At 30.5% G+C, this 14,823-nt stretch overlaps 1 protein-coding gene across 1 annotated transcript; it reads left to right on the top strand.

Moving 5' to 3' along the window:
• Positions 1 to 527: 527 nt before the first annotated feature.
• On the top strand, positions 528 to 14,062 carry LOC143043049 (protein mesh-like). Its single transcript, XM_076215546.1, has 11 exons — positions 528 to 722; positions 984 to 1,277; positions 2,730 to 2,867; positions 3,096 to 3,258; positions 4,487 to 4,571; positions 8,348 to 8,611; positions 9,757 to 10,043; positions 11,385 to 11,522; positions 12,940 to 13,089; positions 13,585 to 13,722; positions 14,049 to 14,062. Exons 1-11 carry the CDS (start codon positions 528 to 530, stop codon positions 14,060 to 14,062), a joined length of 1,866 nt encoding a protein of 621 aa, XP_076071661.1.
• Positions 14,063 to 14,823: the final 761 nt, after the last annotated feature.

Here is a 14,823-nt window from a genome sequence, read left to right as displayed (position 1 = left end):
ATACAACATATATTTAGGTTGATGGTAATAAATGTCATCTAGTTTATGTTGGTCAGTCAGTAAAATCAATATTTGTTTATTATATATATTTATTATGTTGAGATATATGGGACTAATTAGGAATGTATCTACTTCATATGATGAGGAAAAGTAGTAACAACAATGTTTACGGGGAGTTTCCCGAATAAAACACCGACAACGAAAGGGGACTGATCCTTAAGGATAGTGTGAAAGTTGTTGTGAATGTAATTGTTATTTTAAAGTGTCGAGACTCTGAAGTTTTAACGTTGATTGTTGATCCCGGTAGTGGTACATTTTATGCTGATTGTAAACTATAAATATAAGTTTAACGATATGAACATTAACAATAAAATAAATATAAAAAACACGAACACCAATGACATCACTGCCTAATGAAAATTACCCAATGTATTTTCGACACATGATTCAACGGTTTTTTCTGATTCTGTATATATACAGAGTTTTCAACTAGTAAAGGTTACATATTGAATTTTAAGATTTTGAAAATGAAAAAGTTTTTTACATTCTGTGTATTGTGTTTTACAATTGGCAACATAGATGGAGTTCCGTTGTCCGATTTTTATCCTTTTGGGATTGAAACCAGTGATAGAAAGGCTCCAACAAACGATGATGGATCAACAGCACCAATACCAGTCAGCAGTCTGTTTCCGTTATTTAATCACCAACACGACTCCTTAATTGTAAGTAATGATGCTAATATTTCCCTTTGAACCATCTCAACAAACACGTTTAGAACACTGTGCTTTGCTATCTTAAATAATACATGTGAACGTAACATTATCTAAGATGTATGCAACATTTATTTCCTTTCAGAATGATAGTGTAACGCTTAAATTTATATCAAAATCAATGTTAAAATGTTTTCAAAAGTATCCTTTAAAACATTTTACTGTCTGAAAATGTTTTAACAAAACTCATATTTAAGGTATTCTTTTTAACAGGTTAACACAAATGGTGTTATTTCCTTTCTCGGACCTATGACAGCCTTTACTCCAAGTAAATTCCCTCTAGACAGCAGACGTAGATTAGTAGCACCGTACTGGGCTGATATAGACACAAGGAATGGTGGTATTGTTTGGTATCGTGAATCTACAAACCTTACCTTGTTAACAAAAGCGTCAGACGAAATACAAGTAATTTTTGCAGAGCACTATAATTTTCGCGCAGCTTGGATGTTTATCGCAACATGGGACAATGTAGCATTTTATGGAGCTGATAGCGTTGGAAAGCAAAAGGTACATTATGATTCATATATAAATGAAGCAGCACTGTGAATTAATGTTTTTTTCGTTTCATTGCATATACTCAATATGCTATAAACAGCAGCATGGGGAGAATTTGTCCATTTCCATATAGCAACCTTCAAGCTTAGCGTATATACGGATTATATAACTTCAAATAGATACGATATCTCCGGGCTTGTATTCCTATCACGAGTTCTTTTACAAGGGGTGGCTGCTCATAACGAATCTATTAAACCAAGAGATTCAAATGGTAAAGTTGAGATCAGTCCTTCGTAAATTTTACGGTAAGACGTGTCACGGTACTTGTCTATCTCAAGTTCATGTGTTTGGTTTTGATGTTATATTTGTTATTCTCCTGGGATTTTGTCTGATGCTTGGTCCTTTTCTGTATGTGTTGCACTTTAATGTTGTGTCGTTTTTCTCTCTTGTATTTAATGCGTTTCCCTCGGTTTTGTTTTGTTACCCCGATTTTGTTTTTTGTCCATGGATTTATGAGTTTTTAACAGCGGTATACTACTGTTGCCTTGAATTACGGACGCAATCACGACTTGGTTTACCGTTATGTAATACCTGTAACCGTTTTACTAATGATAGTCGCTATTTTCGTATTGTCGTTACTACAAATGTGATTTACCGGACAAGACTTATATCGGGTTCAGTACTAAATTGAGTAACACAACGGGTGGCACATGCGGACCAAGATCTAGATCTATCACACTTTGGGAGCACATGTGATTATCCCAAGCTTTATGTGGGGTTCTAATTGCTTCGTCTTAAGTTTTCTATGTTTTGTTTGGTATCCTATTTTTGTCTGTATGTCTTTCTTCTTTTTTATTCATTACGTTGTCAGTTTACTTCCGACTGATCATCTGGTATATTTCGTCTTTCTCTTATGAGACTGTCATCATTTTAGCGCTATAAAACTAGGTTTAATCCACCATTTTCTACATTTGAAAATGTCTGTACCAATTCAGGAATATGAGTTCTTGTCCATTCGTTTTTGATGTGTTTTGTTATTTGATGTTGCCATGTGATTATGGACTTTTCGATTAGATTTTCCTTTATGTTCAGTATTTTTGTGATTTTACTTTTTAGAATAAAATTTATCATAATATCATAATCTATTAAAACAGCTACTTTTAATTGTAGAAACTTAGATATTTGAACTAATGTACATTATTGTTGGATCTTTGCGATGTTTAGATTTATTTTTGATTTTTTTAATAAAGTGTTTACAAATACACCGAACTCCAACTTAAAGATAAATTCAAAAAGGGTAAAGTCAATAATGAATTACAAATATAATCACTCGATTACATCTAAAAAAATGGGACAATCAAATTATATACTTTGCGCACATTAATAACATGCATGTAATTACTAAGAATTGTATGTTAGATTAAGCACTTACGATAAATGCAATGATTTCATTTAAAATTATAGAGATGTACATTTCAAAGCGTTTTGGTTACAAATGGTAGACATTCCTTCACTATATTTCTGTATAACAAGATTGAATGGACAACAGGTCGTGCTAGTGGTGGTAACCCTTCAACTGGATTAGGGGGGACTCCGGCACAGGTAAGAATATCTTTCATATATTTCATTCATCAACAGGTGTCGTTAAATTCAGAAATATTCCATATACTTTGTAGCTCAATCTAGTTTTGAGTTTTTGCGTCATACTTTGTTTTAAAAAAAAACAACTTACAAGCAGCTAAACCTGACCATACATAGTATTCAAAATAAGTATGAAGAAATAATTCAGTAGTATATAGCCAATCAATTATGAAAGATTATTTCTTGCAGGTTGGATTTGACGCAGGTGATGGCTTTAACTTTTATGCTATAGAAGCTTCGAGAACAGCGAGTGTAATTAATGTGACAAGTATGTCAAACATAGACCATCCAGGAAAATTTATTTTTCGTGTTGACACTACACAAATTACAAATGGTGGCTGTAATGTAGAAGGTAAGACCTTAAGGAGGGTCGAGGGTACAAAAATTTCAGCAAAACGTTTAAACATTTTGTTTTAATTTCAAAGTTTTTTTTTTTAATTATTTAATCATATGGTACAAAATCAACCAAGAAAAAGCAATTCGTTTTGACTACTGATGACTTTTCAAATGTATATATCATTGAAAAAGCTCCAAATTATCTCTCTTTGGGGCAAAACTGCCATTTTAAAATTGAAATATCTTCTTAAACTCATCGGTGACCTTTTTTTCAGATAAGCTGTACTTAAGCTAATAAAATTAACGGTACCAATTTTCTTGCACCAGATGCGCATTTCGACAATACATGTATCTTCAGTGATGCTCGTGGCCAAAATATTTGAAATCCAAAGCTTATATAAAAGATGAACTATTGTTACATTTTAGCGATTTCTGTAATTTAGATTTTTTTAATTTCGATATTACCTCTATTTCTCCTATTAGTTCAACAGAAAAAAAAAGTATGATTATTTTGAAGGCAGATTGTGAGTTTAAATGCACGATGACCCCATTTTTTTATTTTATTTTTTTATTAAGTAAAAACTATATGATAAAATTTATTTATAGAAAAATATAGCGAAATCATATATCAAAAAAATGATTTATACCTGCGAGCCCCCTTACACATGTTTAAACTGACATGTTTATAGATATAAACGTTACATTTAACTCATTTTTAGCTTTTTAATCAAAGAAAGATATATATGGAGGATTGAACAGATGATTTCGTTGATACACTTTATGCCATCTTGCATGTCTCTATGACGTCATATTATTGCAATTATTGTAATATTTAATGGAGAGAAATCATTTACACAAAGTTAAATCTTTGTAAAGGTGTATAGTAGCAAAATATATCGGTGGCGTGTGAAGACTTGGGCTTATAACTAAATATCAATGACATTTTTTCTTTCGGGATTTAAGCATGCTGTTTTGTATTAAATGAAGGCAATCCTGTATATTAAAGCGCACATAGGACTAGGACATGTCATACTTGTATTATTTAACAATGTTTTCCTATTTTTGAATCGAATGGCTAAAAGTGGTCAAATAATTTTAACTCTACTTTGAGTACATCAAGCATTCCAAGGCCATATCTCAAACCTTATCCCCAACTAACAATAAGTAGAGCTATCAACATAGAACTTTCTAATGTAATCGAAATTAATCACTTTACATTCTATAGACTATTTATACTTATGAAGGAACATTGACAATCACGCCAAGAGAAGCTACTATGTTTGGTGGAACACAACTCATAATCTCTGGGCCATGTTTCAACAAAACCCTGTCAATGAAATTAGTGATGTCAAATGGAGAGGAAGTACCTTGTCAAAAATATAATGAGTTCAGTGTGTCTTGTATTTCGCCTGAAGTTTACAGAACTGGAAAAGAAATGGTGTCACTGCATCTTATACAGGGAAATAATCAGACAATGATATTTTCTGGAGTTTTGACAATCGGTAAATATCATAATTTTTATAACCACCAACCTCGTACAGTCAACAACATCATCAGTTACTTGTTAAAACGCTAATATTTGATATTATCAAATGTGAAATTTTTCATCGTATCTGAAAAATCAAGTCAAAAAAGAGAAAAAAAACTGAAAGGTCGGGATAAAGATTTTAAAAAGATAATACCAGAAAGAAAGAAAAAAGACGAATGAAATATAACATAGCGGAAAAACATTAAATATTTGAATCTCATAGATCTATGAATACGCAAACATATAAGGGGCTATGTTTCTTAAAGAAATAGGCAAATTTGTCTTGAGTCAACTTTGGAATAATTAATTTGACACGTTGAAATCTGAGTGTCATAAACCTTCTTTATTCATCAACGGATTTTTTTTGTGCAACGTCTGCTAGTAATGTCATTATATATATAATTACTGTCTAATGAGCAAATGATATCAAAAATTTTGATTATATGTGTTTCCGGTTACATTTTCTATGAATCAGTGTATTACCTTCAACCAAATATGCATTGAAGTGAATTCAGAAAAAAATAAAGAAATCAAAGTCAAAATTGACAAAATATTTAATGAAAGCACACTACACAATTGAAACAAAACAATACGTCCCTGAATTTGAGTACGCTCTTTTATATATTTTCAATAGTGAATCATGCATTGACGAGACATGTACTATCACGAGGTCAGTTATTATGGAAGCACGGAACAATGGTTAGCACTATCTGGAGGCAATCCGAAATAAAGTTTCCGATTGATGCAAACATAAGTTTAGATCTTTACTATATGCAGGTTTGTAGAAATATATACTTCGTCATATTATTTTTATTTAGATTTTCCCGTAAACAAATTCAAGGAAAAAGAATCAGTTTGCATAATACATCAATACGGTAATAATCTTAAAACTAATCCGAAAGGTTCCAAATTAACAGTATGTTGTTTTCATATCTAAAGCATTGATTTGCGATGAAAACAATTTTTATTTTATTTTTTACATTTTTTAGATTTAAAAAACACTTTTTTTACCAATAATTTAGAAAAACGATATTTTAACCCATGATTTACAACATGAACATAACTTGATTAGCATATTGAATATTTTTAAATAAATTTGAAAATTTATTTAGTACTTACAAAATTGTGTGTTGATTTTTTATCCAACTTTCCGCAAACATAATTTGCCCCCTATGATCATTTACTTGTAATTTAGTTACTTTTCGACAGATTTTGATATTCATTTTCATAAGTGCATAGATTGCAAATGAAAGCTTGTTAAAATAGTGCATCTCATTTTGTTTTATATTTAATACTTTTTGATAAGTTTTATTCTAAAGTCGTGTATCGTTTCTTTTGATGACTAGTATAGAAACAGTATTTGATATTAGAAAATCAACTTGTATGTTTTATTTATGCTTCGCGTATTATAGAACACCAATTCAAAAATAAAACTCAGACATCATTCGTCGATTTCTTTGATGGACACTGGGGATCTGGCAAGTGGGATGTACAGCTTCAAACTTAACTTCAGTAAAGACGCAGGCATAGTCAAATTATCAACAAACAACATGAACAGGTAAACATGATTAGGTCAATGTCTAATTTTTTTTTGTACTTTTAATCATATGCATGTGTAATTTTTTCTTTGACATAAAAAAAAACAAATTTGTCTGAGGAAACATTGACATTTCATCCTGAGGTCGAGTCAACAAAGGTGCCCTAGGACTATGACGTGTCTTATGATGGTTTTATGACTAGGACGTGTCGTATGACGGTCTTAGGACACGTCTCAGTCCTAAGTCAGGTTACCGAATGTGTCCTAATATAACATATGCCCTAAATTTGTTCCTAAAGTTAGGATATATAAATAGGTGTCTCAGGATAGTCATGAAAATTACGATGTCTTAAAACGTATTAAAAACAACAAATATGACATAAACTCAAAAATAAAAAAATACCAATACAATATTTAACTATTATACTGTTTTAGAACTAAACTAATTACACAAAATATTTTTTGATATTTGTTAAAGATTCAATTGTGTTACTTTATTTTTAATTTGTAAGCAAATTTGATCGATAGAATAATTCCAAATATCAACAACGGGCGTTTATAGTATTCAGTTTGAGGTTTGGGAATATTAATTATAAAAGTAGAAGATTTGGTATGATTGTCAATGAAACAACTGTCCCCAAGAGACCAAAATAACACAGAAATTAAGAATATAGGTCATCGTACGGCCTTCAACAATAAGCAAATCCCATACCGCATAGTCAGCTATAGAAGTCCCCGGAATGACAATGTAAAACAATACAAACGAGAAAACTAACGGTCTAATTTATGTTAATAAGTATAGTACAAGAACTTTGTGTGTGTCTTCTAAAAATAACTTTATGCATATATATATAAATACCTTGAGATATGGCAGAGTCATTTGGTGAAGTGCTTTAAAATTTAATTACGAACTAAAATTACTTTAAATATTTCTATAAACAAATTTTCATCAAATGTGCATCAAAATTAACTCTCCAAAAACTATATTTGACGATGTCTCAGCATTACGATCATGAAAAATAAATGTGTGTCCCTTTTTTAAGCTTAAAACATTATCATCTACAACATTTTTGCGCTTGAACTTGCGGTGCTATAATGACTAAAATGTGCAAAATAGTTGAATTCTTTTTTAACCAATCCTAAAATGAAATCGAGTGGACCTATGGATAAAAGTTTAAACAAGTTTATTTACCAAAATTGTAGCATGAATGTCACATTTAACAACGTTTTGTGACTATTTACTTTTATTTTTTTGTCAGACGAAATTCATTTATATTTGTTATCATATATTATAACGTAGCTATCATTGTATTACGTTAAAACTTTTATTTAGCGTTAATTATCTTCCATAACAGAGTCATCCTCCCTGCCTTTCCGTATATAAGGAAATAAGGAAATACAAACAAATATAGGTCATTGAAATCTGTACATATTTTTTTTCAGTTAAATAAATTGTATGTGTTAGAATGGTCCTATCACCATCGTAGTTAGGACTGTCCTAAAACAGTATTGTTTTACATCCTGAGACATGTCTCAGACACATCCTAAGACCATCCTAGATAATGTTCTAAGACATATCTTAGGACATATCATATGATATTTTCATTGACACGGCCCAGGTTCTCAACCCGTATTTGTTTCAAGTTGTAATGTGCTATATTGTATATATATATTCTGAACGGAAATAGTTTTTCGAAAAATGTTCTTTAATGTTACATGCTAATAAACGATATTATATATATGTTTTTAGAGACGAGCGCTTGTGTTCAATTTTCAGAATTGCCAAACTTTGACGTCAAATGTAGGGCATTTTGATATGATTGTTTTAAAAAAAATAATAGAATATTAATGTTCAAACATTAGTAAAATCTTATTGAAATATGCCAGATCCTTGTTTATATTAGAGTATATTATAAGAGTTTTTTTTTTAATCTAGGACGAGTCGGATGTATGCATATATATTTTACTTAAATAAACTAAGTACATGATGTTTAAAAAGTTTGAATGAGTTAAATAAAAACACATTTTATTCTATTTTAGCCCATACTATTGGTCTGATATGTTTACGGTTTATGTGGGCATTGAAGAAAGTCAGGCATTGTGTTACAAAATGTTAGATGATGATAATCAACTACCTGCAATAACAACAGATGATGTACAACCATGTCCTTGTACATTAGAGGTTGCCAGTTTAGATACCACTCGATTTAGCATAGATCCTCTCTGTCATAATCAAGAAGGATCTCGATACGAATGTTCAAACCAACAATTTGCTCAAGGTTGTTTTAAACAAAATATAGCCTCGTAAGTGTGATAAATTAAATTATCCTGATTTAGAGTAATTTCTCGCAATTTAATTGGCTGATATTGTCCTAAAAATTGTCAGTACAATTTTTATTACGTCAATTGGAATTATCTCCCTAATGTATTACGTCAATTAGAAGTATCTTCCTTATACTATTGACCTAATAAAAATAGATTGAGTTGCTGTAAAGTTTTAATGTTTTTTTAATTTTTCGCAGTTTTAGATTAAATATCTATAATATTGAATTTGAATATAATAATGTGTAGTATAACAAAATCAGGATAAGTTTGTTACACAGTATTCAAATGTCCTAATACGAAATTTATCGGGTCAAAAATTCATATCGGGTTTGGCTTCGCCTCACCCGATATGAACTTTATTGACCCGATAAATTCTTGTATTAGGACAATTGCACACTGTGTTACTAATAATGTAAATATGAAATAAACGTCACCATCAATACTTATAAGGAAATGGTTATACAAATAATATAAATGAAAACGATATAAACCAATTGAAGTGATAATGATAAGTTATACAAAGAGAAGCAAATTAAAGGATATTAAAGTGTGGTACTCATACTAATAAGTCAAACACAAACTTACAATGCCATTGTTAAAACCATAAAATTAGAATATTCGAAATGAATAATATTTTAGTTTTATTCAAGTATCCCTTTTTTTTAACAAAACATATATAACATAAAAGTAATGACCATGTAAGAAAATTGATTAAATATATAGGCCTTGCGTAGTTCAGAAAATAATTTTCTTAAATAAATGTTAACTTATTGATATATAACTAGGCACTATAGTAACAATGAGAGAGAAAATATAAAAAAAAATGTTTGATTGAATTTAAAGCATTGAACATTATCAGATAGAGAGTTCGAGGGCAATAGTATATTTTCTTTTAAGAAAAAAACAATGAAAATCAACCCGGAAACAGAACACTGAAGATTAAACAATATGTATATCTATCTTACAGTATGATATCAGATATACAAATTCAATTGTTCTATACACCACAATTAATGTGTGCAATGTGTTTAAGTAATTTATTCCGAAGGTCACACATAGACAGAGACCATGAATTTGATCAGAAAATTTATGTGACATCCCTGTTTATTTCTTTGCTACAATAGATCGCAGGGATATGACCATCAATGTTGCTATAACGACGAAGGCGTTTTAATGAACCCTGATGGATATTACGGAAGTGGCTACGTAAACAGATACCATTACCATGGAGACGGGAATAAAAATGTTCCATTCCTATCCAACTTTGTCTATGACACGCTACTATACCAACACTGTTGTATTTATACATCCCAAGACTTGATGGAGGTTAATTCAAATTTTGGCAGCTGTGCTTCATTTTATACAATACGTCCACCAAACTCATGTTTAAACTATATTCCACCAAGACCAGGTAATATGTGATTACTTTAACTCGAACTTGAGGTGGTATATATGGTAGTTTGAATTATAAATGATAGAATTTGTTAATACTTTGGCAAAACGTTCAAAAATATAATAAAAATGATAGGTCACCGCGCATTTTCTCAAGCTACAGGTTGAGACAAAATAACACATTTTGTATGGATTATAAAGAAAAAAAATTATTATATGATTAGAATCTAAACTAACTGATAGAATTAAAAAATAAAACACGAGAGAAAGCTTTTAGAAAATGATTTGAGAATATTAAAAGAAAAGGTAGGGTCATCGTGCGGGGTTTTTTCTCAGCCAAAATACAAATTAGCAAACTTCCATGTAGATTCCTCCAGAAAATGCACTATTTCAGAGTTACCTCCCATTAAAATGTTAATTTAAAAACATAACAAATTAAGCAAAGCAAAATCAATATTTATAAGTTATAATGTTATAAATTTGTTCTTTTAAATGCAAATTCAAATTAGTTATCTGTATTCCTGCATCAAATTTTGCTAACTTGATTGAAAATCTGGACCTTAGATTCTTTTTTTTTATAATCAAAGATGGCGAAAGACACCCATACCACATTAAGGTTCTGATGTCAGGAATTTCATTATAGTTTATACGTCTAACAGTTGGTGTAAAAAGACAATTAAAGAACAGTTTCCTCCCTAATGGTATCACCAGCAGCGTATTTAACACTTATTTATGTGACATGATTCATCATTGGTTTAGTCCTAATTATAAAAATTACTGTTAAGAAAACTTTGAATGTTTAAAAAAGAAATAATTAAGGACTTTCTACAACAACAAAAAAGATTATCTTAGCTGTATTTGTCAAACCTGTTGGACTTCTTAATTTATGTTATTGGATATTTGTTTGATTCGAACGCCAATAATGGATATTGTATATAAAAAAAACTTTAATCCAGGAATTTATGATTTGTTTATTCATAAGTGAAAAGGGCACGCCTGACATGTTGATAAGGGTACAATATAAATGCCCCTGGTTGCCGGAAATTGAATAACATGTTGAATTTTCAGTGTTTTTTTCCAATGAAAACTACACACATTTGAACAAAACAGAGACTCACAAAAATTAGATATAGGATTCATTTTATATAAACGTTATGCTCTAAATGGAAATTGAAGACTTTGACTCAAAATATTTTGTCGTTTTTTTTCGGATGAAACTCTTCGACATTTTGTTAAGCGAAGAAGCATATTTGTTGAAATGCGCAGCTGGTGCAGAAAATGGCACCGTCCATATAATAAGGGCAAATTAAGTACTAAAATGATAAATTCTAGTTATAAGAAGTTTCTTTTTTTTCCAAAGCGCGAGTTACTGGTGACCCACATTTCGTGACATTTGATGGCCAGGCTTATACATTCAACCCAGTTGGAGAATTTACTGCGCTTTCGAATGGTAACTTATCATTACAGCTTCGAATGGAACAGATTGGAACTTTTCCAGGTATCATTAATTATCAATTACAGGACTGGTATTGTTGGAGGGTTCAATACTTAACACTAATTTGACACCAAACCCAAACCACGATCATGTTAATATGTTTATTCCAGGAATTGGAAAGAAAACACAAACGGTGAATTATCATTTTTATCCCATAACTTTGAACATTGAAACAGCGAGTGAAGTGTGATCATAATCTGAATATCACGAATTTAAAAGACGTTATTATTTACATAACAGTTGTAAAGTTAACCCTGTATGCCAAGATTCCCCATGTGAAATTATGAAATTGTTTTGTGTAAACATTGAACGACAAAATTTCTCCATATGTGACGTATACATTTTCTAATGTCTGACACGCGAAGCAATGAATGTGTTTTTAATTTGATAGATGTTTTTGTGCTTTTATTTTTAACTGATTGGTTTAAGATTGTAACACAGTGATGACAGCTGTAACCATATTTTGACTATTTTATTTATTGTGTCTGTTTTGTTCATGCATCGTTGTAAATATAACGGACTTTGATGAGACTTTCGTAAAAGTGAGAGGTTTAGCGCTATAAAATCAGGTTCAATCCACCATTTTCTACATTATAAAATGCCTGTACCAAGTCAGGAAAATGACAGTGATTGTTCATTCGTTTGATATGTTTTGTCATTTGATTTTACCAGATATAAGGGACTTTCCGATTGAATTTTCCTCAAAGTTCAGTAATTTTGTGATTTTACTTTTTAAATGCATACACAGATGAAAAACAACTTATAACTGTGTTGTACTGTATTTTAAAACAACGCTGTTACAATAATTATGCTTTAATATTTCCAAGTACACAAATATAAATAACCTAAAAAAGTAAAAGAATAACAAAAAAAAAAAAAAAAAAACGAATTCCAAGATAAATATAAAAATGGGGAATTCCATAAAAACTGACAAACCAAACGTTAGCAAAAATTAAAATAAAACACATGCCGAACTCTGAGGAAAATTTAAAACGGAAAGGTCTTTATCAAATGGCAAAAATCAAAAGCTCAAACACATCAAACACATCAAACCGATTGATAACAACTGTCATATTCCTAAATTGACACAGGCATTTTCTAATGTAGGAAATGGTGTTTTATATATAGCTTTACCTCTTTCTAGTACAACAGTCGCCTAACATTTTACTATATAGACAACAGTGTGTGACCAAAACAAACACACAACATATTTAGGTAGCAATGTGAAAAGTAGGGCATTGTGTAAAAATCTTTATATCAAATCAATATGTCAACCAACATAGCGGGTAAAATTAACTGGCATATCCCAAGTTCTGAAGAATCCATTTATGATTTATGCCACTACGCGTGTAAAATTAAACATATCATTGTATTTCCAAAATAAAGAGCATTGAGTGATGAATTGTTATTACATTTTAAGCTAGTTCTGTAACCTCCTTCGTGGTGCGGCCATATCCAGAAGCAGAGATTATCGAGGTGCAGGTTAATCAAATTCGTGGTATAGATGTACTTGTGAATGGAACGTTATTGGATTTTGATTTAGCTATCAGCAAAGTAATTTCTGTTGAAGGTAATAATATAAAATGTTAATTTGCAAAACTATTTTTTTTCCAGTTCAAATTAAGAATATATTTCTCAAAATCAAATTAAAGATTTACAAATAATTTCTTATTAAACAGTAATGATGTATGCATTCATGACCCCTTCCCCCTCTCAGACCATAATTGTTTTTTGTGATTATCAAATATTGTTGTCATCATCCCACTAGTCAACATATTTGTGACATGAGCTATCATTATTATGGTAATAACTATACATCATTTGTATATAAAACTTTTAATTCTTCGAAATACAAAGGATTGTCTATATTAGGAATAACATACATTAGTTGTATAAGACAAAACCTTTCTGAATTTTTCCTCCAAAATACTCTTCAACAGCCTACTTTATTGTGCCTTATAATTGTTTTAATTCGGGTATCAATAAGAAGATGAGGAATTATTCATAGCCTAGTACCTGTGATGGCTCTATCATGTCTATGTTATCTCATGGTTGGCAATTTCAGGAGCCACTATTGAAAAGATTTCGGAAAATCCTCCAACAGTAGTTACCAATTTTTACACAGAAGGGCTTTCAATTCAATCTTCAAGTAATCTGAATGTTCTGAATTTGTTGATCCTTACATCTCCTGATAGACAAACTGGTAAGTCCTTGTCATTTATCTATATTTCGCATTTTAAGTTTACAACTAGTTAATGAAGTCGCCAAAACTGCAAACAAACATAATAATGATACATGCATACATTTTGGCCTTTACAATAAAAAAATAATGCAAAATCGGCTGAACCTTGGAATTAAATTTGCTTGAGGAGACATTGTTAGCAAAATATATGAAAGCATCAGTATCGACGCCGAAAAATATTGCTCTGTAGATTAAACTAATAGGCATCTAGCAATAGAAAGATTATGATGGTAAATCCGTATGTAATTTGTATGTTTAGACTTTAATATATGAAACACTGTATACAGTTATCAAGATATAACTGTCAATTGTCTCTTTCTTTAAGCAAAAAAACATCTGTTTAAACGGCAGAGTGTCCGTATGCTAAAAACTGTTATATCTACATATCAAAAATAACTCTTATATCAAATCAATAAAAGCAATCTGTCACGCAAATGAGTTACTCTTCCGGAGCACTTGGATGGAATAAAACATATCATTTTTTCCAGTTTTGATAATTTGGCATCTTAACTTTTTAAGAAGCCCATAACTAAATAGGGTTATATATGTTGAAATTTATACGAATATAGTATTCTTTTTTTTTTCATTTTGCATTTGTATGTTTTCTAGGCAATCTCACTGGTCTTTTTGGAGATAATGACGGAATCAAAGGCAATGATCTTGTTTCCAACAATAATGATTTGATAAATGCAAATGCATCTGCATCTGATATTCATCACACATTTGGATTATCATGTGAGTGTTGTTTACTTTTCAAATAGCAGCAGCATAATTGCATTTTTCTGAAGAATATAACTATAATGCATGAGAGGTACCAGAATATATAATATATTGATTGTGACGACATGAACTTCGATTTTTCAAAAATTACTCGGGATGTTCTACCCTAGGAATTATTAACTTAAAGGTATTTGGCAAATCATTTAAGACTTGTTTGTTCTAAATGCTGCTTAATTCGTAATTTAATTATTTTTTTGTATTAACTTTTATTCGAGCGTTACTGGTGAATTTTTTGTAGACGATACGATTGTCTGTCATACAAGATTTTAATCCTGGGTTATA

Source organism: Mytilus galloprovincialis, chromosome 8, assembly GCF_965363235.1.
Source record: "Mytilus galloprovincialis chromosome 8, xbMytGall1.hap1.1, whole genome shotgun sequence".
Taxonomy (NCBI): Eukaryota; Metazoa; Mollusca; class Bivalvia; order Mytilida; family Mytilidae; genus Mytilus; species Mytilus galloprovincialis.
The sequence above is the reverse complement of the archived record's forward strand: the minus strand, read 5'-3'. Positions and strand labels throughout refer to the sequence as shown.